This window comes from Phaethon aethereus, assembly GCF_964289735.1.
Source record: "Phaethon aethereus genome assembly, chromosome: 1".
NCBI lineage: Eukaryota > Metazoa > Chordata > Aves > Phaethontiformes > Phaethontidae > Phaethon > Phaethon aethereus.
The window spans coordinates 201,127,582-201,153,527 of NC_138575.1; the positions used below are offsets into that span (position 1 = coordinate 201,127,582).

Consider the following 25,946-nt stretch of genomic DNA (forward strand, 5'->3'; position numbering starts at 1 on the left):
AGATGAAATAATTTTCATGGAGTTGTATAGCTGGTTAGAGTTAAGCCTCAAAATACATCTCAGGTAAGCCTAGTCTTGGTCCTGTCCCTCAAATGTTACTTAATTTTTGTCCACCAAAGATGCAGCAGTGATGCAGTGTAGAGTCTGAATATGGAGAAATTGTCTAAAATGAATTAGCAAAGTCTATTAAAGAAAAAAAACCGAAGAAGAACCTAACCAATCCAAACCACCTTGCTTATTCAGAATTATATACAAATCTCAGTAGTAATCCATGATAGTACAAAACCATCACAGCATACAGGATTTTGAAATGTCAGAAAAGATGTCTATATACAAATATGAATTAGTAAGAAAATTTACAATTTATATATCATAGCAGGAATGGTGAAATGTAAGTTAGTTTTTATAGTGATATTTTGAAGTTCTGTGGTTCCTTTCATCTAGAAAAACTAATATTAAGCACATACCTCTGAACCACTGGTTTAGTGGGGGAAAAAAACCCACAAACTTTTCATTTTTTAAATCTTAATATGGAAATGTATTTCCTTAAAACATCAAGAAAGCATTCAAGTTCCACTGATAATCACTGAAAAACTGGGAACTAACAGCGTCAAGATTTGCAGTCACAGCCATGTCATTGTCCCATCCTATATACACCTAGAGAATATAACTATCACCTAATGGTATTTGGCATATACTAAAATGAAAATATGACACTTGCTATCTGACATTCGGGCAGTTAGTGCCAGACACTGTTACAGACAAAACTATATACTGTAAATAATATATTGAGAAAAACATGCATGACATAGATATGGTTGATATTTTCAGTGACAGCAGTAAGTTTTCAGGGTGATACATGAATTTCATTGAAGTCAATGGCAAAAAAAAATCTTAACTTAGCAGTCTGTTTACCTCCCTTTCCTCCTCTTGAAAATGTCACCTAAGGGATTAAGGATTGATTTACAAAAAAATTAACTATTGCGCTTACATATTTCGAGAATATGCATATTTTTTTGTTAAATACTAATTACCTTCTACTTCTTATTTAAGAGCAATATGAAAGTGGCATGCAGACCAAATGGAAGAGGATCAAAGGCAGACAATTTTATTTCTGCAGATGACTCAAAATTTTCGTAATTACAGATAGCATAATTTTCTTAATTAAGTTAGGTGGATTATTAATAGTAGGGGCAACTGCTTCTGTTCCTGTGTCTGTGTACATGCACAGGAGACCTTGAGTAACACCACCAGTACACATGCCATATTTTGGGATCCTTTCACAAATTAACTACTTGTTGCTCCAAGTTACTTCCAATAGGACAAAATGCCATTTTAAAAATATAATGCACAGCTAATATTAAAAAAGATACGATGATGAAGCAGTAGCAGAGTGACTTTTTGTGATGGTTATATTGTTACGCGTTAAAGATGGTGCTTTATTACCTCTTCTCATTTTGACCTCAGACCTGCATTTTCTCTGAGAATTAGAACACTGAGCTTTTATAGATTAAATTATATTTTATGGACAAACTTATGGAATGTTTTATCTGATGATATGGGAATACGAACAGCATAAAAAAGCATTTGAGATTCTCTCCTGTTTCTGTTATTGCTGTAGTAACTTCACAGAGAAGACTTTGTAAATATTTTTGGATGAACACTTACATGTCTTTTATGCTTTGTTTACAATAAGCAGAGACAAGTCCTCAGTTCTTCCCTCATAAACAAGGACTAGCTTCACATAATAGTTTGGTCATAAGGCTATTAAACTGATTTCTTCCTTGAAATTTATTTAAAAAATAACTGATAAAAGCTGACTAGTGTACAGACTTACCATTGTATTCTGGTTCACATAATCTCAACATTACAGTCTGAGTAATTAGACCTTTCAAATTCAGTCAATTATTTTAAAATGTGAAATTGTTGGATCTCTTGTTAAGAGTTTTAATTTATTTTAACAATAGCTAGGTGTAACCTATGGAGAAACATAACCCTACAACTTTCTACAATTCTATTTTTATCTAGCCCTACGTGCCTTGAGTACTCATTCTCATTCCTTTGTAGTTACGGTTTTTACCTCTTTATCAGTCTGTAGAGTCACTTGCTGTTCCATTACGCTTTGTCTTTGGCTGGGTTTCAGCAGCCGCTGAGTTCTGAAGTGATGAAACTTCTATGCATGTTCTATGTTTGAATATTTCAAAGGACTCTGCAATGTTTCCATCAAGGGACTTAGGTGAAATAAGTACTTCACTTAGATCCTGTTTATTACCCAACTCAACAGTGGCTGCATTTTCAGTCTCAGGACTGCAGGATTTTGCAGATCCTCCAGCCAGTTCTGTGTATGATTCACAGAAAGAAATGCTGTCACAAGCTGAGTTTTGCATAAGAGGCCAAGCATCTGAGATGTCTCCACAGGTAGAGTGCGAAAGAGAACCAAGGAAGGTAGGAATCATTTCTCCAACAGAATCAGAAGCCCTGCAAAAGGATAAAAAACAGATCGTTTCAAAAGCATTCCAGAAAACATTATCAGTTTTCTAATTATTGTCATTAATAATTGTAGGTATTTCAAGAAGGTTTAACAGGGTTATATTAAGTTAATACTCTAGAGGCATCCTGTACAAACAAATTATTTTGAAAAGGAATACAGTTTGTTCCTCATTTGGAAATGAAGAAAGCTCTGGAGAACACTACTAAAGGTAAAGAGGATGCCTAAAGCCCTTCACACTGTGAATTCAGTCTTTTAGAAAACATGAACTACAGCTGGGGTTGTTTATAGGCTAAAGAACAGAAATATGATAAAACATACTATAGTACTGTTCGGATACAAAGACTGTTTTGAAGAGGAAGGAATTTAACTGTTCACAATGGGGCGGGTTAAAATAAGATACAACAAGCTTAAATTGCAGCAAGAAAGATATTGGGAAGACTGTAGAATCTCCAACACCAGGTTTGGTTTTTTTTTTAATAAAAACAGGCTAGACAAATATCTAATGGAAGTAAAAGAAGTAAAGTGGGTTCAGACTGGGAAAGGGAATAGACAAGAAGAATGCTTGAAACCTCTGTCCGCATTATTTCATATTGAACATGCATTCATTTTAGATTTTTCAGTTTGTTCTGTCTAGCCTTCAAAATGTGAAAAGTTTTCCTCCTATTCTCTTTAATGTGGAAAGGACAGAATATTAATGAAGTGCAAGGATTTTTAATTCTCACAAGGATTATTTTTATTTTACAGAAAATGGAAGAAAGTGGCAGTAGAAGCTCAGTATTATCTATGTCAAATATACTTAAGGTGCATGATGATACTGAAATGTCTGAGTGCATTATACATGCCTATCTGCTGAAAGCCCAGTAATGTTTTTTGCTATAGTATACCAAAATAAGTATTAACAAAACCCAAAAGATATACATTTTATTTCCAAAAACTGCCTACAGATTTACAAAAACGTAAAGGCTGTATTAAGTCTGATATACAGCAATAATTTCTGTGACAAAACTCATCCCACATTAACATTGGCTATAACAGATTTTAAGTAGCTTTACTCATTTCCAAAATGTGATGCTTTGATAGCTTTAATATACACACAAAGCATTTTTATAGATGAGGCCAAAAGTCAGGACACTGAACCACAATTGAAGGAAATACATTATTTTGGCAAAGGAAATTGAAGCAAACTCCATTTTTACTGAAAGGAACCACAGGATCTTTGATGTCCACATATCTATGCTATGACATTTATTTTTAAAGCCTTAACCAAAAGACCCCTCACAAAGCACACAGCTTTCAATTTGTCAGCCTTGGTGGTATAAAAGGATGACTCAAGCTTGCTGGTATTTAAACAAGTTATTATAGAAAATTTAGGTATTTTGTATCTTGTACTTAGGTCACTAAGTCATCTTGCATGAACAATACCTATGAAGAAGCTGCCTCTACTTTTTTATTACATTTGGCCATAAGAACAAAACAAATGGAGACCAATTTAAACCTTATATGTAAAACTATTCTAGCTAAAAGAAGTAAATACATCCTGTGTTAAGATCTGTAACCAAGAAACTCTGAATGACACCATTAATTTTATGTATTTAACTTAGGGCACTGCTGTAGAAATAACTACTCTACTACTGTATTTATATATGGCTGATCAGGAGAAACTAACGGTTAAAATCTGGTAGAAATTGAGAAATACTAGATATTTCAAATCTCACAGTCATTAAGAGCTTCTAAAAAAAGAAAATCTTAATGACACTTCTAAACTCTACCTTATACCCCTTAGATTCACAGGTTTATGCAGCACCTTGCTAACCCAAAGCAGAAGAGGGCATCGCTAAAGCCTCTAAGGTACCATAGAGTAAAAGGAAGACTATCTGCTTGTGAGAGAATAAGTCACCACTTTGTCAGAGAAACTGAGATATTATGTCAGTATTTATTAATACTTAAAATGGATTCTTCACCATAAACCTGTTTTTGCACAAAGCAAGAATATATGGCTAAAGTTTATCAAAATCCCTCATTCCACTCCAAACAGCTATTGCATCTGTATAAATATTAATTTGACTGCATAAGAAATATTTAATGTTTTAGACATTTATAAAACTACGTTACCTTTCATTAAGTGTAGTCTGTGAGTGGAAGGCACAATTGTGACTGCTGTGCTCCATGCTACAGGTTTCATCACAGCACAGTGATGGAATCAAGTGAACTGGTCCTAAGGAATGAAAATTAATTTAATAATGTTAAAAGTATTAAAGCTCTGTGTAAAATTTGTCTCTGTACTCTTTCAAGCTTGAGTATTAGTTTGCCAGTTACATTATAATATATGGATTGAGGAAAGCGATTTTTTATTGCAAAAAATGGGCTCTTTAATTTATCACTTTAAAATGGAAAAAGCCAAGCTGTTCGTCCGGGAGTAATACAGATGCCAGTCATGAGTATCTACTTTTTAAATTAATTTACTTTTCAGTTTGGTACATGTGAGATGAAGTACCACATTTGGAGTTAACATGTTAGGATGGTATTTAAACCTGTGGTCTTGTGTTAAATTACGTATTTGTTAACATCATAAATGCATCTGTTCTGATACCACTTCACAAAATCCCAATTATTTGAATTGTTCAGGTTTTTAATGTCCTTTAAAGTTTGTATCATGTTCTTAGATACTTTCTGGTAAAACCTGCACACCAATTTAAGTCTCAAAGCCAGATGCAGTGCTATTTGTATTGAAAAGAAATGGGATAGATACTTAAAGCTATTTTCAAAGTGAAAAGTCGTTAGAATGAAAATGGGGAAAAAATCATAACCAAATAGCTACTTAGAAATTCTATGTGCTTATTAAGAAATTAGCCTAGGACAAAGGGTAGTTTGACAATGTTAGCTCTGTAGTCAAAGTTAAAAGTCGCAACACAAGTGTCAGAAAAACGTTCATTATGCCATAAAGTTACTTTGAAGTAGACCTAACATACCACATGTCTGTGATGTGCTTCTCTGGCACTGGCAACAAGTTCTGTGGTTATATTCATTTAGCCGTGGTCTATCAAAACATGACAATTCAGAGCCATTGTAGTGAATGTCTTGTGATCTCAGAGACCCTTTGGACAAAATGAATAAAAATCTGTATTAGTAAATTATACTCTTTTTCCTGTTGAGCCTCCTATCTTCATAGAATGATTAAATGTCATACTACACGGTATTTCCATACATTTTCCAACTGAAAGATCCACAGTAATCATATGGTTTCATATAATTCAAACCACAGATTTTGCAACAAACCCTAGAACAGCTGGTTCAAGTACAGCCTCGTCTAGGAAGACATTTGCTCTTATTTTGATGATGATTTAACAGTATATCTTACTATTACATTTTCTCAGTGTTTAATGACTCTCAGTGATTCCCATCTGAAATTTTCCACATTCAGCTTTCAGCCACTGGGATTTTGGTTATGTTATCTTAAAGAGCTTTACATTAACAGAAGAATTCCTTTAATCTGTACAATTGTAGGCCAAGGCAAATGAGTTACTAAATTTCACTAACTGCAGTTTAAATTCACTATCCATTTCTTAAAACTTACATTGTAAAGCATATTCTGGGTTAGGAATAATTCTTACAATGCCTCTCTGAATCTTTTTATTTTTGCTTGTGCTGTAAGCAGCGATAACATCAATTCTTCCTGGTCATTATTCTTATTTGACACCCAGTCTTCATTGGATGTTATAAACATATTTTAATACAAGTTTTTTAAATGATAAATGGGAACTAGAGTGCTTTTGACTTTTCTCTTTATTAATTTAAATCAAGGGGCAGAAAAATGTTTATTATAAACAATCTGTGAATTACATTCATCGAATCACAAAATTATAGAATCATTAAGGTTGGAAAACACCTTTAAGATCATCAAGTCCAACCGTCAACCCAACACCACCATGCCCACTAAACCATGTCCTGAAGTGCCACATCCACACGTTTTTTGAACACTTCCAGAGATGGTGACTCCACCACCTCCCGGGGCAGCCTGTTCCAATGCTTGACCACTCTCTCCGTAAAGAAATTTTTCCTAATATCTAGTCTAAACCTTCCCTGGCGCAACTTGAGGCCATTTCCTCTCATCCTATCACTAGTTACTTGGGAGAAGAGACCAACATCCACCTCACCACAACCTCCTTTCAGGTAGTTGTAGAGAGTGATAAGGTCTCCCCTCAGCCTCCTCTTCTCCAGACTGAACAACCCCAGTTCCCTCAGCCGCTCCTCATAAGACTTGTGCTCCAGACCCCTCACCAGCTTCGTTGCCCTTCTCTGGACATGCTCCAGCAACTCAGTGTCCTTCATGTAGTGAGGGGCCCAAAACCGAACACAGTAGTCAAGCTGCGGCCTCACCAGTGCCGAGTACAGGGGCACGATCACTTCCCCACTCCTGCTGGCCACACTATTTCTGATACAGGCCAGGATGCTGTTGGCCTTCTTGGCCACCTGGGCACACTGCCGGCTCATGTTCAGCCGGCTGTCAACCAGCACCCCCAGGTCTTTTTCTGCCGGGCAGCTCTCCAGCCACTTCTCCCCAAGCCTGCAGCGTTGCATGGGGTTGTTGTAACCCAAATGCAGGACCTGGCCCTTGGCCTTATTAAACCTCATAGAACTGACCTCAGCCCATCGATCCAGCCTGTCCAGATCCCTCTGTAGAGCCTTCCTACCCTCCAGCAGATCAACACTCCCACCCAACTTGGTGTCGCCTGCAAACTTACTGAGGGAGCACTCAATCCCGTCATCTAGATCATTGATAAAGATATTAAACAAGACTGGCCCCAACACCAAGCCCTGGGGAACACCGCTTGTAACCAGCCACCAAACGGATTTAACTCTGTTCACCACAACTCTTTGGGCTTGGCCATCCAGCCAGTTTTTTACCAGGCAAAGAGTACACCTGTCTAAGCCACAAGCCACCAGTTTCTCGAGAAGAATGCTGTGGGAGACGCTGTCAAAGGCTTTACTAAAGTCCAGGTACATAACATCCACAGCCTTTCCCTCATCTACTAAGCAGGTCACCTGGTCATAGAAGGAGATCAGGCTGGTCAAGCAGGACCTGCCCTTCATGAACCCGTGCTGGCTGGGCCTGATCCCTTGGTTGTCCTGCACATGCCCTGTGAGCACCCTCAAGATGAACCACTCCATAATCCTCCCCGGTACTGAGGTCAGGCTGACAGGCCTGTAGTTCCCGGATCCTCCTTCTGGCCCTTCTGGTAGATGGGCGCCACATTGGCAAGCCTCCAGTCATCTGGCACCTCCCCTGTTAACCAGGACTGCTGATAAATGATGGAGAGTGGCTTGGCAAGCTCCTCTGCCAACTCCCTCAATACTCTTGGGTGGATCCCATCAGGCCCCATAGATTTGTGAGTGTCCTAATGAGCTGTTATGGATTTTTTTTTTAATTTACAAATCTAACTGATTTAGACATTTAATTCATCTTGAATATGCCCATAAAACCAATATATGGTTAATGACAAATCTGCTACCTTCACCAGCCACATTAATTATCTCAATGAGCTAAGTTGTTTCACAATGGCATGTGATGCACAGATCCACCGAGTTTGTATTTCCACACTGGCACTGCAACTTTATAATGACATCGCAGATTGGATCCCAAATGATCCACATACATTTGTGCAGCACTTACCAGAGTACGGCACAAAACTAATGCAATTGGATTATTTCTGGATATCTGCACAGCATTTTCTCGGTGGAAGCTGGAACATCCACACTGAGCTGGAAAACATGTATGGATATATAGTCTTGGACTTCTGCTAGCTTGTTCATCTCAATGCTAAACTTGCTTGAATGCTGTAGAAATTTCATTTATCTACCTACAGAGAGATTTGCCAAACTAACACTGGTATATGAATACTACAAAGAAACAGTAATAACCGGAAACTTACAGCTCGGTTTCTTCTCCATAAACTGCCTCTTACAATAGATAACACAAAGAATAAGAAGAGCTAAAAGCACCGTCGCAAGTGCACTGCATATAACAGCTGCTAAAGCAGTGTCCCGAGGACTGGAAGCAGTTGATGGGATCTTCACAAGGTTTACTTTGGTGGTACCTGAAATATAATTAAATAAGAATTAAGGCAAACTGTAAACATTTCAGGAATATACAGTCATGTAAATGAAAGTCTGGGAAATAGAAGAGGATCAATAGCACAGAAAAAAGAGGATGTTCCATCTGCTAATGTATACACATTAGTTGCACATTAATAGATATGATTATCAGCAACCACATTACAAAAAAACCTTTAAAAAATATATTGCAAAATTAATTGTAATGAGTGGAGATGCACACAAACGCACTCTGACCATCCATGAGAATGGAATCAGATCTTCACCATGAAAACAAAGACCTCTCAATTTTTAATGATGTCGGATGATTTTAATATGGATAACATTTCCCAGTGTATGGTTTAGAAAGCTATCCACTAGAGGGAGTCACAAATACATGAATTTCCCTTAATAAGTAAATTTTCTGAGAACTGAGACATCCACAGAAGTTCAAATGCTGTCAAAGCTACCATTTTGCTTGGTTGCATATGTCATGACACCATGCTCATTTCTCGGACCAAATCTAGGATTTCAACTGTGCTAACTTTTTTTTTATTCAGTAATAGCTTTTTTAATACAGACAGTATCTCTAGTAAAAATTCAGCAGATTGACTTCATACCCATTTTAGTAAGGACTTAAGCAATGTTTCTAGGTTTGACAAACATCATTACTTTTATGTGGAAAGTGAAAAAGTATCAAAAGTTTAACTACAACTAATGAAACTATCTTAAATTACAAATTGCCTTTTAAAATTAAATTCATAGAATCATTTAGGTTGGAAAAGACCCTTAAGACATAGAGTCCAACTATTAACCTAACACTACCAAGACCGCCACTAAACCATGTCCCGAAGTGCCACATCTACACGTCTTTTAAACACCTCCAGGGATGATGACTCCACCACTTTCCTGGGCAACCTGTTCCAACGCTTGGCAACCCTTTCAATGAAGAATTTTTTCCTAACATCCAATCTAAACCTCCCCTGGCACAACCTGAGACTGTTTTGTCTTGTCCTATCACTTGTTACTGGGGAAGAGACCCACACACACCTCGCTACAACCTCCTTTCACGTAGTTGTAGAGAGTGATAGGGTCTCCCGAGTCTCCTTCTCTCCAGGCTAAACAACTCCAGTTCCCTCTGCTGCTCCTCGTAAGACTTGTTCTCTAGACCCTTTACCAGCTTTGCTGGTCCTCTTTACACGCTCTTCTTTTTTGTTACAATTTTTTTTTAACAACTTATGAATTCTGATAGCTCATCTGTTTCAATCTATTTTGAAGTTCATATTGAATCAGCAACATTTTATGAGAAAAGAAATAAAACATTGAGTATTTCTCTGATAGTAATTTTTTAAAAAACATGAACCATATTAAATTATAAAAATAAGTTAAATGAAAATCTTTGGTTAAAATCTAAAGACTCTAATTCCTAAGAAATGGTCCATGCAGCCATAAGTTTAAATTGGGAGATAAATGTCTGACAGAGTATAATAAAATCACTAATGAAATTGTACATACATACAATTGTTCCATATCCTAACTGCAATATAATAATAACAGTAGAGAACTTGCTAGCTTAGTGCAACCAGTGGAATTGTATTACTCAGGAATACTTTTCTCAAATAATTATGATATTTCCTCTACGCACATCAAACGTAGGCAGCAAAGCGTTTACAACACGCTATTACGCATATCAACTTTATTACACCGAATTCTAAGTCTTCAGACCACTTACACCAAACAAAGTATTAACTTCTAAGAAATAAAGAAGACAAAATTAAAAAAAAAAGACACGTAACTTATTAAAGATAGTTTCTGTGGATTACAGTATCATGTAGTTGCTGGTAAGTGGAGGAATATAAAAAAGTGGAGAGGTCAGATCACGGCTATTATTCAGAGGAAAGAATGTTTAGTTGTTAATTTCCCAATTTCAAAGTGAAGAAAAACAAGTGTTACTGCATTTACATCTGCTTGAATATTTGTATTTACCTTTGATTTGTACTATCATCACATCGAAAGTGTGGAGAGCAAATTTGAAGCAGATCTTTTTTATATCCCTTAACTTGCCAAGTTTGACAGATTGGAGCTACTGGAGAGAGTCCAGTGAAGGGCCGCAGAAATGATTGAGAAACTGGAGCCTCTCTCCTATGATGAAAGGCTGCGAGAGCTGGGACTGCTCAGCCTGGAGAACAGAAGGCTCAAGGAGGTATCTCATCAGCGTGTACAAATACTTGAAGGGAGGGTGCAAAGAGGACAGAGACAGGCTCTTTTCAGTGGACCAGAGGCAAAAGGCACAAACTGGAACACAGGAGGTTCCTTCTGAACATCAGGAAACACTTTTTTAACTGTGAGGATGACTGAGCACTGCCACAGATAGACCAAAGTGGTTGTGGAGTCTCACTCCTTGGAGATGCTTAAAAGCCATATGGACATGGTCCTGGGCAACCAGCTGTAAGTGACTCTGCTTGAGCAGGGGGGTTGAACCAGGTGATCTCCATAGGTCCCTTCCTACCTCAACCATTCTGTGATTCTGAGTTATTAAAATATAGCAGATGTCAAAACTCAAGTCAATAAAGAGGCTGAAGTCTCCTACATGAATTAGAAATACATTTTGAAACTCTGTCCTTGTACTGAAATGTTGTAATTTTCATTATCATATCAGATGGGCTATCTATTATTTGTGTTCCAGATAACACAATAAAATTCCAATTCAGGGTCTGAGGTACTTTTTCTCTTAAATAATTACTACCTGTCCTTCTATTTATGTTCTATATTTCCCATTACTCACAGAGCTAAGTTGTATGACCTCTTTTCCAGATCTTCACTGTTATTTAAAAGAAAAAGCAACAGCATCATAATCTTTTTGTCATAACCTCAATGCTCTTGGCAGTAGCATTGCAGTCTTCCACAGAGAAAACTTTTCACTCAATTTCTAGGATTCTTGCAGCTGTAGTTTTAAGTTTACACTTTTAACAGACCGCAGAAAGTTCTGCATCGTATGTAAAGTTCCAGGATAGGATCCTGTGAGAAGCAGTAAAATTGTATTAAAAAAAGCTATCTATACAGCAATGCCTGCTGGCTTTGGTGTGAAAACCAAGGACTGTGCTTTGATATCAGGTATTCAGTTTTAGTCAACTGCCTGATCTAGTCTTTATAAGGTTAAAGACAGCCTGGACAAGTATTTAAAAACAAGACAATAAAAAACTGATCAGAATATCTTCAAATATTTTTTTGTGTCAATATATGTATATCAATACCTGTATCAATGTACCCACCTAAAAGTACTAAACAGTTCTTAGAAATGAGGCTTTCATAATTAGAAAAAAGAATTGTTAGTTTTGAAAGCAAAAATAGAACAAGAGCACTGGAGGTGGAGATCCTGTATTTTTGTCTCCTTTTACTCACAAAATATATTTATTTGCAAGTATAATTCCATATTATACCTTCTGGGAATTTATATATTACACATATTTGTTTAGTGCCCATTAGCAACATCCAAACTGGAAATACAGTGATTTTATTTTACACTGGATGGCAAAAAATTAAATTTATTTTAGCCATGTAGTTATTTAAGATTTAATTTTTTTTTTTTTTTTTTTTTTTTTAACTTGAGAGAGCAATTTTCTATTCCTGAGAATGCCTACCACTCATTTTCACCTTCAAAGAACTTTTTGGAATAGCTACTGTGAACAGTCCATTGTACTGTAGCTCTAATTATAATGATAGTGATCTTCCCTGCAGAGACCAACATTTCAGAAGTGGATTGCTATTGTAGAAGTGGCCCGTTGGGCATTGCTGAACTCTGCTTTCAGTGTTACTCTGATATGTATGCATTTTCATAAACTCTTTCTTTTCAGGCTCACAGGCTTAATGGTCCCATTTCAAGAAAAGCAAGGAGGTGCATTTTAAACTTTAAACTTGTACTTACATCTATTAAATGATTACATGATTAAATTTAAATATGCAATTAAACACTGTGAATTGGACGTGATACATTCAGAAAAGCGGGAGGAGGTGCACACTATTTTATAATTCTGGAAAGCATGTGCATATTATGCATCACAAAAATCAAACAAAAATATATTTTATTTAAGAAATAGATTTCCTTTTCTAAGTCTTAGTACCAACATATTCTGGAAATGTGCTAGTGCTAAAGAATTATTACCCAAAATACGAAACCGTTTCCTGCATAATTTTGAGCAGTACGCCTAAGTACACATTCTCCCATCAATTAACAAATAGTACATCATGATGTCAGTATAGGGAAAGGTGTGGTTCTTAAAAGCAAGTAAAGTTTGTTAATCCAAGAAGGTTAAATAGCAGTAACTCAGCTAATACAAAACATATGAATCCCAGCTGTATCACTATAACTTCTGCCAATAAACAGAATAGTTGAATTTTCGGCCTATTATACCAAACAAGCAGAGACAGGACAGAATATAAAAAGACTTCCTTTATCACTTATTTCATGTTATTTTCTCAGATTTTTTTCAGAACCATGATTAGTTACAGTCACTACTGGTATCAGAATGCTTAAAAGAAAGCTTTCAGTGGTAGATTAACCATGTGAAAACAGAACTTGCAACTTTTTACGTTTCTTCCATGGATACAATAAATAATGATATAATAATATTATAGTAATTACCAAAGTTGAGGAGGATAAAATGCGGAATATTCTGTTTGGGTTTTCTTTCTAACCATGTCAAGTCAATGATAACCCAAAGAGGGTTTACTCAATAAAACAACGCTAATCAAAACTCCACTTAGATAGCGATAACATGGTAACATTGGACAGAGTGCCATCTTTTACAATCAGGATTTAAAATAAGACACAAAAGTAAATTAAAATGTTTTTAATTCTTAGAATATGGATATTTCTGGTCAAGGCAGAGGAAAGAAGCATTCACCTATAATTAAAAGTGTTTGCCCACTACCTTTATGCTGATTGACCCAAGTCAGTGGTATCAAACCTTTATTTGACAAGAATTAGGTGCTCAGACATACCCTCAAGTTATGATAATTTAACAAGTTACTGCCTGTCTGCTGAATTGCAGTGGCTATCTGTATGTGTACTCTTGATCCATGGAAAATGCAAGGCAATGTGACTTATCTTGAAACACCTTCATTTTGAAGAAAGTTTAAGAGATGTTCATTTGAAAGTAAAAAGGCAATACCTCTACCTAGTCCCCAATGAGGAAAATAATGTATTATGTATAAACGTATGTGTATATATAATTCAAACACTACATGTATTTTATATATATGTGTATATATATATATAAAAAAAATACATGTGCAATATGTACTACTGAGTGTTAACATTGATGGAAAAGAAGTTTCCACTGAGTGCATTTCTGAGTCTTTACAAAGCAGCAGATTGCCTCCCTTTTCCTGAGCTTTCAAGTAGGAGATAAGAAACGTTATTAAACATTACTGCTGGAGACTGTGGTAAACACTGGAGAGAGAGAGTCTCCCAACATCTGTAAAAGGACAGCCATTTGCGTGCATGGCCTACACCCAAATGTTCATCATGTCAAACCACATTTTTCAAATGTACTCCAAGTGCTGACTTTAAAACCTTTAGTTTCCAAGTTAGTGCCCTAGAACTTTTGTTTTATTTTGCTGGTTTTGTTATTTTTTTAAATAAATGTACCAAAAAACCCTAGGGGAGAAAAATGACTATTCAAGTATTTATCCATTGTTTGGAAATCCTGAGAAATGTGCTTATAAATGAGAATCTTTGGAATTTGATTTATTCGTTTCCAAGACCATTTCTCTTGCACTGCGTATTTTCACGAACTCCAACTGCTGACAGCCTTTTATGTTTAAAATGGTAGAAAAATTACACTGTGTAGGTGAATTTAAATTATATATGAACTCCACAGTACTGGATACACACCACTATGTAAAACATAGTCAACCTCTGCAACATTTTTTCTTTTAGTACTTAAGAAATGTTAATTCTTGGTACTACCATGGTCATCTAAACTAAACTGATATATGGGCACAAAAGTAATGTTTTTTATATGAAACTTTCACCTTTAAGAAATGCCTAGCCATTAAAAAATACTACTACATGAGAATAAAGCCTCAAATCACCAGCACCCTCAAATAACCTGAAAAAAAACTGAAAGTAAGAAAAAAGTCAGAGTAAGTGGGATGAAATCTGTGCCACTGCTGAACTACATATTCTCCCCCCACAACACAACTGGTTATCAATGTGAAAAGACAGCATGTCTCTCATCCATAAATCGGCAATACTTGGTGGCACAAAGTATATATTGCTGTTGATATGACTCTGGTGTTGTCAGCAATTACCTCTCTGACTTTTGCTTCTATCAGCTCGCTTTGCAGCTCTGACATTTGAGGGTGTCTAATATCTATTTTTCAGAAAATGCATTTTCTTCCTCAGGTGTTTTTATGTGTTAAATCAGTATCATGTGAAGTTTGTGTCAGAACACAGGAGATTGCTATGTACAGCAGAAAACCTATTTCTCTACTTCCCTTCTAAATCGTACTTTTAACCAAATTCTTTTCCAGACATGTTTTGGGAAAAAGAACACAGTATTTTAGGATATTCTCCTGTTCAAACCCAATTATAGAATGCATCCATCTCACCCAGACTACAATTTTCAACAGAAGATGAAAGTAGAAAGTATCTGCTTTTTATTCTGTATGTGCAGTCCCAGTTCATCTTTAGGAGTACCCAGTTAAAGAATAAAAACAACCTGGTGCAGTATTTGAGTCAATTAAGTCTGTTAATGACAATTACTGCTTTTATATACACTCTCTCTCTCTCAGATCCAAAATGCTTATACAAGGCATTACCCACATAAGCAGAAGAGTTTGTATTGCCTAAATGCACACCATTTGCAAGTGGGTAACTACTGACATTACCTGTTTTCTAAAAGAGGGAAAGACCATATTAGAATCTAATCCTATATTCACTAATTAAATGACAATGGCATGTATGTAAACATAAGAATAAGCATGTTTGAAGGTTTTTTCTTTAGACAACAGAGGGCAACCCACTTCCATTAATCAAAAGCGTAACTGAACATTGTGAATCCCATGCATACCGGTTACAGATCTGTTCTAAAAGGTTCAAACAAGATCCCATAGTTGCTGTGTGATGAGTTTGTGGGTTGGCGTATGGATTGGTTTGTAGTATGGATTGAAACATGACAGCGTGGAAAGCCCATCCTGTAAGCATGACCAGATAGGCAAGACTGAGGGCTGGTAGGGTAGCTGTGACACTTTATGCCCTCACCTGGGCAAGGAACATACATGCTCCTCCAGCTACACACTGCTGGCACCACGTATGTATTTCAAGTGCAACTGCTATGTACATCCACGATCACTGAAATTAATACAGTACTATATATATATTTGTATAAATACTAGTAAAGCAAAAAGTGAATTGTCAGTCAGTCATAAAAGAGTTTTTATCTCCCTCTGACTCGATGAGAAATAATTTCTAACACTTTACTTTCTAACCTAATTATTTCCCTCTTTGTCCTGATTCATCTGTTGTAAAAGTCAGGGAGTAGAACAAAAGCTTGCATGATGACTGCAAGCCTGTATCCTAAATTTGTTAACACAAACTTTGGTAAACATCACTAATAGTCTAGGCAGTACATTTTTAAGAACACTTTTTTTTTCTTGCTTTAAAAATGTTTTGTAGACATTGAAAAAAATGACAGTACTCAGTTACATCACTTCTGTCTGCTGAATGGATACCTGTGTTGTCATTAGAATCACAGGGTATACTGTTGTAATTTTCAGTCACAAAGTTTTTATAGCTTTAGACAATGGGGATTGTATATTCAAAGAAAAATATATATAAATAATTGATACCTTACAAGACCGACAATGTTTGCATATCAAATTATCTGCAGGATCATTTGCTTATTTTGCTTAAAAAGGAAGTTCTTGAATTGGCCAAATAACCTCTCTAGTCCAGAGAGCTAAATGTTCCAGCATTGTTAAAAAAATTCAGTAAAATTTTAGCAGTCTTCCATTATTGCTTCCTGGGCTACAATTAAAATATGAAAAAACTGGGTAAGGAAAATGAAATCCTGATGGTTAGAGACATCTCCACTCCTTAAAATCTCTGTAATGTACAACATTTTTGTTACTGAATGTGAAAAAACATAAATTCTAAAGAAATTTTTCCAGCTATTATAAACTCCATGCAGAAAGAGCCTACTTCTAAAATATGACTAAAAAAAAAAAATTCAGTACTGAAAGTGATCTGGAAATACATGTGTGTGCATGCACATTCAACCCTGGAAGAATTTATTACATTAAATTTTAAAAAGATTACTTCTGAATTGAGTGAATATATGAGATATAAAATACAAGTCCCACAACTTCCAGATAAGCTTTTGAATAATCTAAAAATCAATGCACAGATAAAATTGATGCCACTGTATTTTGGTATCCATTTTGAAGAGTAACAAAGGACTTGATCTTTTGGCACAGGTCTCAAGTATGTAGAAGCTAAAATCTGCAATTTTTAAATCCAAGGTCTCTATCTGGGAAACTAGAGGCCTGTATTAGATCACATACTCCTATACAGTGCAAAGAAAAAGTTAAATATAGAACAGAATCTGAAATATCTGTCACTGTGAGTAACATAGTGCCTAAAGTTACCAGCTTGGCTTACAGATGTAGAAACCTGGAGAAGGATACTAAACTTTGTTCTTCCCATAAATTATCCAGAGTGGCAGTGAGGGGCTTCCATCTTCTTTTAAAACTCTACTGAAAACAAAAATCTATGATCTTATTTTAAAATGAAATTGAGGGTGGAGGAATCATAAGCATGGCTTATAATGCCTTTCAGATGCAACTCTTAAAAGAGGAGGTAATGATGGGGTTTCTCTCCTCTGTAAAAGCCCAAGAGCCCTTTGCCAAGAAGCACGAGATGGAGATTCAGTTGCCTCCTCTGTCACCTCCATGGCGACTATTTTAGCTGCTAGGCTATAAGCTCAGCTGGGTAAAAGCTTATTTCATCTCTCCAGTTGAATTTGCCAAGTTGTAAAGCTTCAGCAGGAGTAGTAAGGACCCTTCTTCGTGCAGCCAACAGTCACGTGAAATGTATTTGTGGAATGCAACAAAATTAAATAAACCATACCCAGGCTTGCCCCACTTACGTTTTTCCTGTTTATAATTATGTTAAAATATCATTACTGTAGGTTAAATTCTCCAGGCAAGGCAACTACTTCTGAATGTGGAGTGGTTGGTTGTTTGTTTTTGGGGGGGTGGGGGTAGGGTGGGGTTGTTGTTTTGGTTTTTAAAAACATAACTGCTAGCCATTTCCACATATTGGGGGGAAAATGTCTGTAGTATGGAAAACACAGAGTATGTTTATGTAATTAAGACTGTTTCATAATACTTATACACAACCAGGCTGAATTGTGATTCTGAATTAAGGTGGAAGTTGAGTTGCATAATCAAGCCTACTAGTATCTTCTGACTTTTTAATGCTCAACTTTGCAACCTCAGCATCTTTTAAAAATGCTTTTTTTGGGTAAGTATTCTGATATACATGGAATTAAATATAAATTTTCGTAATTTTATAACATACAGCCTTAACACCTTTAGATGATGGACATTTATAACCAGCTTACTGTAATACTGCAAATATCAAAGTAAATGTCATGATTTACTGCAAAGAAAGATACCTACTGTGCAATAGTAAACATGCCCATGAAAACTATAGTACTGATGAAAAAGCTGTAGCTTTGAAGTTAGAAATAATGATAGCTTATAAAAAGCAGTTTTTAATTCACCACTTAGAGCTTTGGGGATAAAGTCAAATCATACAGAACAAAAGGCCGCTGCGTACAAGATCCTTGCTTTGTTGTATTACCTAATCGGAAATGTAACATCGCTCCTCTTTAACACAAGTCAATAGGAATTAGTCATAGAATACAGAAGACTCTTTGAAAAGTCAAGCTCTATTGGTGAGATTCATCACCAAAGCAAATATCTGCTTCTGAGGGAGTCACCTGAACTGTCTCTACACAGTGGTGGTGGGGAGGAGAAAGGCTCTTTTAGGGTGCAATTAATCTCATCTATTTTAAACAGCACCCTTGATCATTCCTCTCCACCAAATATAGTGAGCCTAAGGTCACCAGCTTAGAGATGTAGCCATTATAAGTACTCAAAGTCAAGGAGGAGGCATCCTACTCTGGGTTTGTCAAGTAAGGATGCAGGGTTTTGGCCGCCTTTGACTATTTTGACTTTAATTTCTCTGTTTCAGTTCATTAACTGTATAACAGACACTATACATTTCAAATCACTTCTATTGTAAAGACAGAAGTCAATAACAACTGCAAAATTTGTAACAACTGCTGTACAGTAGCAGAACCACAGAAAAGCCCAGCAGTAATTAGTAACTCACATTCTGCATGGAATATAAAATAGTGTGTAGCAAATAAGGCCAGATATAGAATTACAGGTTTTGCCTACCCTGTGCTTTAAATGAGCAAAGGCCCAGTGGGAAATAACAAAGCAACAATGTAAATAAAACCCATATCAGAGTGACTATATACGAAGGAATCTAATTATGGTTGCAGGCATCAATTCTGGCACCTTTTAACTTTGGCACATTTTCTTAGAATAGGGGCTTCGGTTTGTAAGAAACATTTAATCAAAGCATAAGTATTTTTATTGTTTTGTTTATGTTTTCATTTATTTAGCAGGAGTGAAAAAATAAAAATAATCTACACTAAAACCTCAATTTTCCTCCTTAAAATTAATTAAAAAGTAAGATGATCAGGTTTTAGGAAGACAGATACAATCAATGTTGAATTTGCAGTTCTAACCTGATATTGGCATCTAGATGAAACTAACTTCAGAAGTCTGAAGGTTCAGAAGTCTGACAAAGTCAGAGCTACTTACCTTAGGCTCTCTTTCTAAAACAGAGCCAGACATAGAAATCTCCAGAGAAGTAATTAATCTGAAATGGCTTGGAAGACTGCTTAGTGTTAGTCATTGAATCTTCCCTTATCTGGCTTGCCTAAACTCTTGAGGTACCCAATTCTCTCCTCTGATTATCAGTGGGAGTTTGGGCTGACAACGTCAGTGTTAAGCATTAACTTTTATATGCCTAAATTAGGGTGCATTAGTTCCATTCTAAATTTCCACATGCAGATATGGTAACTATAAATTATATTCAGTAGCATGCACGTACAATTACACCATCAGACTTAAATGAAACTTTATTAAAACTGGTAGATATAACCATTTATTTAAGAAAGCTGTAACAAAGAGCTAATCTTTTTAAACTACAGTCACAGCCTGTACCTCAAAGGCACATGTCACTGCCCAAAATAGCAGGCAAGATCACTCTATGATCTTTGTAAAAGAGCAGGTTGGCAGCACACTTCTTTAGCGCAAGTAAACCAGTAAGACTGAGAATGTGTGAAGCCTATCACCCAAAAAATTAAAGGTGAGCAAAGTAGAGGACAAGTGGAAGGATGCAAGTGATCACTAGGAACATTAGGTCTTATTATTAGGTTGTTTCCAGCTCATGAGGTGTTAGTTTCTAACGAATCATTACCGCTAAGGCCCTTGGCACAACAACTCCTGTTTTAAGGCTATCGCAACTTATCTTATTTCCAATACATTCCAGTCCTCCAGGTAATCCCAGTCCTCTGGAGTGATATTTCAGTGTTCTTTTGCTTGACAATGATTTCCTTAATAGAGAGTTGGCAATACGGAAAGTTTCAGCCTAGATGGATTCCCTGTTTTCTACTGTATTTTTTTTAAACAAGAAATTTCAGAGAAACACAGCGTAATTATTTTGTAGCCAAACAACATAGCTAATAGTATCTTCCAGCACAAAGCAGAATAAAACACGCCAACACTATTGTGCATTTATTTAGCAGTATTTTATTCTCACGTCGGCCACAATTCTCTGTACCCAAAAGCCACAGCAGTCACCATGTACTTATACCATAGGCACCAAATCTCAGTGCTGTTGAAGGGGTGCTAATGCAACCATTCCCAGAATTAGCTGGGTTATCATGAAAGGTAAATTCAAACTAATATTTCCACTCTGAACATAGCTTAAAAGCATGTTATTAAATCCTTTAAAAGTCTAAAGTTTTATAATTAGAAAATGTCTAAAAAAATAATAAAAAAAGACCCAATGAAAAGCTGTAACTACTACTTATTTTTTCAGATTACCCCTAAACACAACAAAGTAAAAATTAACTGAAAAAAATGTTTTGCAGCTTTACTGCAATGTATGCAATACTGGAATAATTATGATCAACCCCATGGCCAAGTTAAATAAGAACCTTGCAAACCCACTCCATACAACGAATAGATAATTGTTTATAGCCACTGCAAGATTGGGCTAAAGGGCTAGCCACATTAGTAAGTACACATTAGAAAAAAAACCATAGGAAATAGTACTTATTCAGTACAGGTCAACGATTAGCCCCTTCTCTGTAACTCAGGAATTTCAAGTTCACTTTAATCTAGTGTAATTGAGCTAACCAGCTTTTACATTAAAAAGTAATGATTAAGTTAAATTTCTTGCAGACATTCTGTACCTAAAACAAACATGCAGCATGCCTCTGGCAAAGAAGGATACTAATTATAGGATTGACTCATAAGATGAAAGGTTGCACAAGTTACTACTAGAAACAAAAGTATGGTAAACTGGTTTGAAAAAACATATTGAAATTCTCGTACTCCGCAGTTAAGATGAGAAATTCATTTTCTAACTGTACTTAACAGTGTCCAGAAACAAAACTAAATATACTTGCAAACTGCTTGTTCATATTTTAGATGAACAAACTAGACGTGAATACTGCAATTACAAACTTCATCATTCTATACACTATGGAATTTTTTAACCTAGTAAAGAAGTGAGGTCTCTACAGTGAATTTTTACTACACAAAAACATGCACAACTAAGTATTTTGGTCACTCTCAGCTTTCTTTTTTATATAAAGCATGCCCTTAAAATGGATATTTAAGGATTTACTGTATTGTCAGGCAATGAATTGCTAGCTTCACTCTTAATGCAACAATGCATTCCCTTATTTAAAAGGAATCATAAAAGAAACCCATCACCAAGGCTCCAGACATCTGTGGGGAAGGATATGTAAGTTCAAAAGTAACTTTGAATTTCAAACTGAAGCTTTAGCTGGGCTTAACAGACAGGATTGCCAGCTGTGAGTTAGAACAAAGATACAAAATCCACCCTATACGTTACTGTGTACTGATTTGATATAACCATCTAATGCCAGATGGGCACCACTTATGTAAACTCCAGTTAAGAGCTGCATGAGTTTGTGATGTGAATTCATGAAATAAATGGAATTTGACTCTATTTATTTTGAAATCACAAACTGACATTTCCATTTTCATCTCAAGCTATACATTTTGCATCATATTGTAGCAAGCAATAAGGAATGTATTTTCAAAGAGATTTACATTGGAATACTGTGTTCTCTCCAAAATACATTAATCTATGCTTTAGTAGATAAAAATGGATTACACATAATTAGTGCAATTCTCATGCTGAAACCAGAAAGCCAATGCCTTTCAGTGCAATTCAGCTTGGTCAAATATCACCTCAACTTCATGCCATATACTTAAAACTTTACTGGATTATAATCATACATATTTTCTATATTAAATTTTTAGAGATTATGAACAAATAGTGTTGAAAAATAACATTTCCATTCCTAATTTACGCTATGATTTCCATTTGTATGATGGAAGCCATTTACATTACATCTGCTCAAATTCAATATTTATATTGCTAACAGTTTTCTAAGTAGGGTCTTCTAATACTACTCCTCTAGTTTTTATATTAGAGTAGATGATTTTCTAAAGTTTCAAACATCCAATATTCAAATTTTCCTCTTCCCCCCCATCATAATGAGCACTTTCAAAAGGTCCAGAAATTACCATTTGTTTTACATTATTCTGCTTTCTGTAGATTTTCTGCTGTTGACCAATGTGATAGAAGCATATGCTACAACCTTCTCAGTAAGTGCACTTTCACTGCTAGATCACTTGTTTTTTGTAAAATCAGAAAATTCCTTGTCTGAGGTCTCTGTTACTCTGTCAGCATGGATAGAAATTAGACATCAGGGTCAAAAGGATTTAAAAGGGATAATAAATGACAACAGTATTGTATATACTGTGTTCACTTAGGAAACCAAACTGAAGAAGACACAATTTAAATCTTACCATGTATCTTAAGAGGTTTGCAATAACACTTGAATTTACAATTCTGTAATTATTTTTAGCAGCCAAAAATGACAACTGTCACACCTATGGGCCACTGGCAACATCCAGCATGTTTCAAATATGTCATAGTTAAAAACAATTAAAGACAAATTCTCTGTTCTCAAAGCCTGGCCTTTAGTGGCCAGGCAGGAAAAAGGAGTTTCCCCCAAAGAATACTAAACTGCCAGGAAGGAAAATTCTTTCACAGATCCAGCAACTAGTAGGATGCAGGCATTAAAGAAATGATCCACATGCTCAATGATAATCAGCAAACACTCTGATAGGTGTTCAGTCAACCAACCCAATTCAGCTCAATCTAGATAAATCTAGAACTTAAATGATAGGGATGTAGAATGACAGAAAATGTTTGACTGTCAGCAAGAAAGCACTTCCTATTGATAGCCTCTCATAGCCTCAAGAATGTCTGTGAGGGTTGAGCAGCACAAGGGTGGGACACAAGGCCACCAATTCTGGAAGAGGAAACATTATGGCAGCATTCCACCTGTGTTACATCACAAGCTTGCACAAAGTAACAGCAGGAAAGAACTAAAAAGGGTTGTTTTAGTTTGGTATTTTTGCTCTGTTGGAAGAGCTACAGCATTCCTTCATTCATCAGCTAGCAATGGAAGCAGTGATCTTCACGAGTCTCTACCATCAGAGAAATAGTAAACGGTGAACCTTTAAAAAGTACAAATGTCTTAATTGGCATGTTAAGATAAAATGAATATTCTACCTCCTTATTTATTGCTTATTAGCACCAATACCATTTTGCATAAAACACATACATATGACTGCCCTTGAATCAAAGGAAAGTATTATTGTCAGACCCACATAAAAAAACCCTAACCTTTACTTTTGCCAGGACAAAGTGACGTTACAATATTTTTTATTTACTGAAAGATGGATGTTTTTTCCACTGTTCGTATATCAGTTTGGGCTTCCTTCTTCCATTAAGTACCACCTCAATCAGACAGATTTCGCACACAAAAAAAACCTCTTCACTGTGGAACTTTGTATCTACATTTTGATCCAGAAGAAAGTTTCACAATCCATCTCACACAGACTTAGTTATCACAATATGTGAAATCAATCTAGCAAACCACATTTTGCTAAACCAAAAATCACATACTATAATTACCATATGTAACAAAAGGAAAGGTTTAACAATTTCCCTGAAAAATGACATACAAAAGGTAGATTCAAAGCACATCCTTCCATAGAGTCTCCAAAAAGAAATACTACCAAGTAATATGCATTAAATCCAAATTTTGTTTGGCTTTGCACTGCTACTGAAAAGTCTATGTTAGAGAACCATAGATCTTGCATACTGCCACAGAATATTTACTTGTATCTCAAGGACATTTTGTGTTTCTACAGCTGCTCAGAAAACATTTTCATTACAGAAGTACAAACACAATCAAGGAAATAAAAAAGGCAATACTTCTCTGAATGAAAAAGTACAAAAGTACAAAACCCACACCAGTTAATACAGCAGAAATGTCTTTTAATGATTATTTTATGCAGATTCATTCCCTGATGTAGAGCGTTACTCAATATAGTGCATGAAGCAGTGCGTTAAACTTTTTTGGTTCAATAAATTGTATTTTAGAATGTATTCCTGATTCTCCACTTGAATTTACAATTACCAAGTTTCATCCCATTACGCTTAAACCAGTTTCTGGAAAACAGTGGCATACTTTCCTTCCTGTTGATCATACTTCTTAGGGGGGATGGGGGAAAAAAGAAAAAAAAAAAAAAGATCAGAGGTAAACTTTTTGTCTGTTAATGTTTTTCATCCTTTTTTTGATATGCATTGATTTTTGTTAAACCTTGCAGACCCTTTATAGAGATGTATTCAGATTTTAAAATTTCCATTGGATGTTATCAGCAGACCTCCTCTAGGATTTGCTGGTCATTCTCAATGCATCTAGTAATATAAAGGTGGCAAGAAGCAAAAGAGAGGACTGCCCATTATTTGAGATTAAAGAGCAGAATAACTGAAATTGGAAGTCTGACCCAGTCACCTGTACTTCACACAAACACATAAAGCAGGAAGTAGGGAGGAAAGTTTGGTTGATTAGTCAGATAATAATTTAAATGGAAATTCACTAATTCACAGCTTAAGCTTTACTTCAAAAATACAACTCAAATTCTTGATTATTTGAACAAATTTCTATTCAATAGAAGAACAGTCTTAGCGGTATACTTCAATCAGTATATCCAAACAGCAAAGATAGAATATATGCTTTTCCCCTCGTTTTGAAAATCTATGAGTATTAAATTGGAATTTATTATTTAACCACCACTTGTGGTCGCTGTCAGAATAGGAGAATTATGAACAATGTCATTATATCAAGAAGGTATCTTAGAACAATTAAGTTGTATTCACACTTATTAATTTGATGAGGCATGAAACTAGGATCACAAATAGGCACAGGCTCTGCACCACTAAGTACCATCTAGGCTGCATACACAATGCTGGGAACCTACTTGTGATGTAAGAATCCAAGAGTACGGACAAGAAGTCAACATAGAGTTAGTCAACATAAGGAAAGAATTATGGACTCAAAGAAGTTACCAAGAAAAAGACTCCCTGACAATATCCCAATCTGCTCTGCTGAGTTTGGCATCAGAAGACACCATAGAACAGGTTGTCCAGGGGTGGGTGACAGACTGATTAGTTTGTAGATCCTGATGGTTTCAGTGCCAGCTGGGCTCATAGCTGCTCAGTGTTGCAAAAGTTTTGGGATGACCAGTGAAAAGTACAGAGAGCTTCGCAGGTGCCTCCTTAAATTGCAATTCCATTACCTCTTGGATCAACTGTGATAAAGAATGGGGTCTGTATTCTCCAATTAGGCACTGAGAACATCCTGCCTAGTCCATGCTACGTATTTCCTTCCATGGCAGTCAGGCGAAAGTAGGTGAACGACAATCCTTTTGGCCTAATCTAAAGCTGCAATGTCTCCAAACCACCTGGACCCAGAATCAGTGGAATACTCCTGGAGACCATAATCTATGAATAGTTGTAGGTCCCTTGGGCTTTTAAGTGTTGGCACAGTTAGGTAGGTGTTAGGCTGGAGAGCTGGTCATGCAATTTTGGAGTCAG

At 36.0% G+C, this 25,946-nt stretch overlaps 1 protein-coding gene across 1 annotated transcript in view; it reads right to left on the minus strand.

Annotated features, from left to right (window-relative positions):
• Window positions 1-2,087: 2,087 nt before the first annotated feature.
• TNFRSF19 (TNF receptor superfamily member 19) overlaps window positions 2,088-25,946 on the minus strand; it is a gene marked incomplete at its 3' end in the record, with an annotated part of 48,261 nt that continues 24,402 nt past the window's right edge. Inside the window, exons 5-8 of the mRNA XM_082014216.1 lie at window positions 8,422-8,586; window positions 5,461-5,586; window positions 4,604-4,706; window positions 2,088-2,478 (exon numbers count right to left, since the gene is read on the minus strand). Of these exons, the coding sequence (XP_081870342.1) occupies window positions 2,088-2,478; window positions 4,604-4,706; window positions 5,461-5,586; window positions 8,422-8,586 (785 nt within the window). The remainder of the gene's footprint in view (window positions 2,479-4,603; window positions 4,707-5,460; window positions 5,587-8,421; window positions 8,587-25,946) is intronic.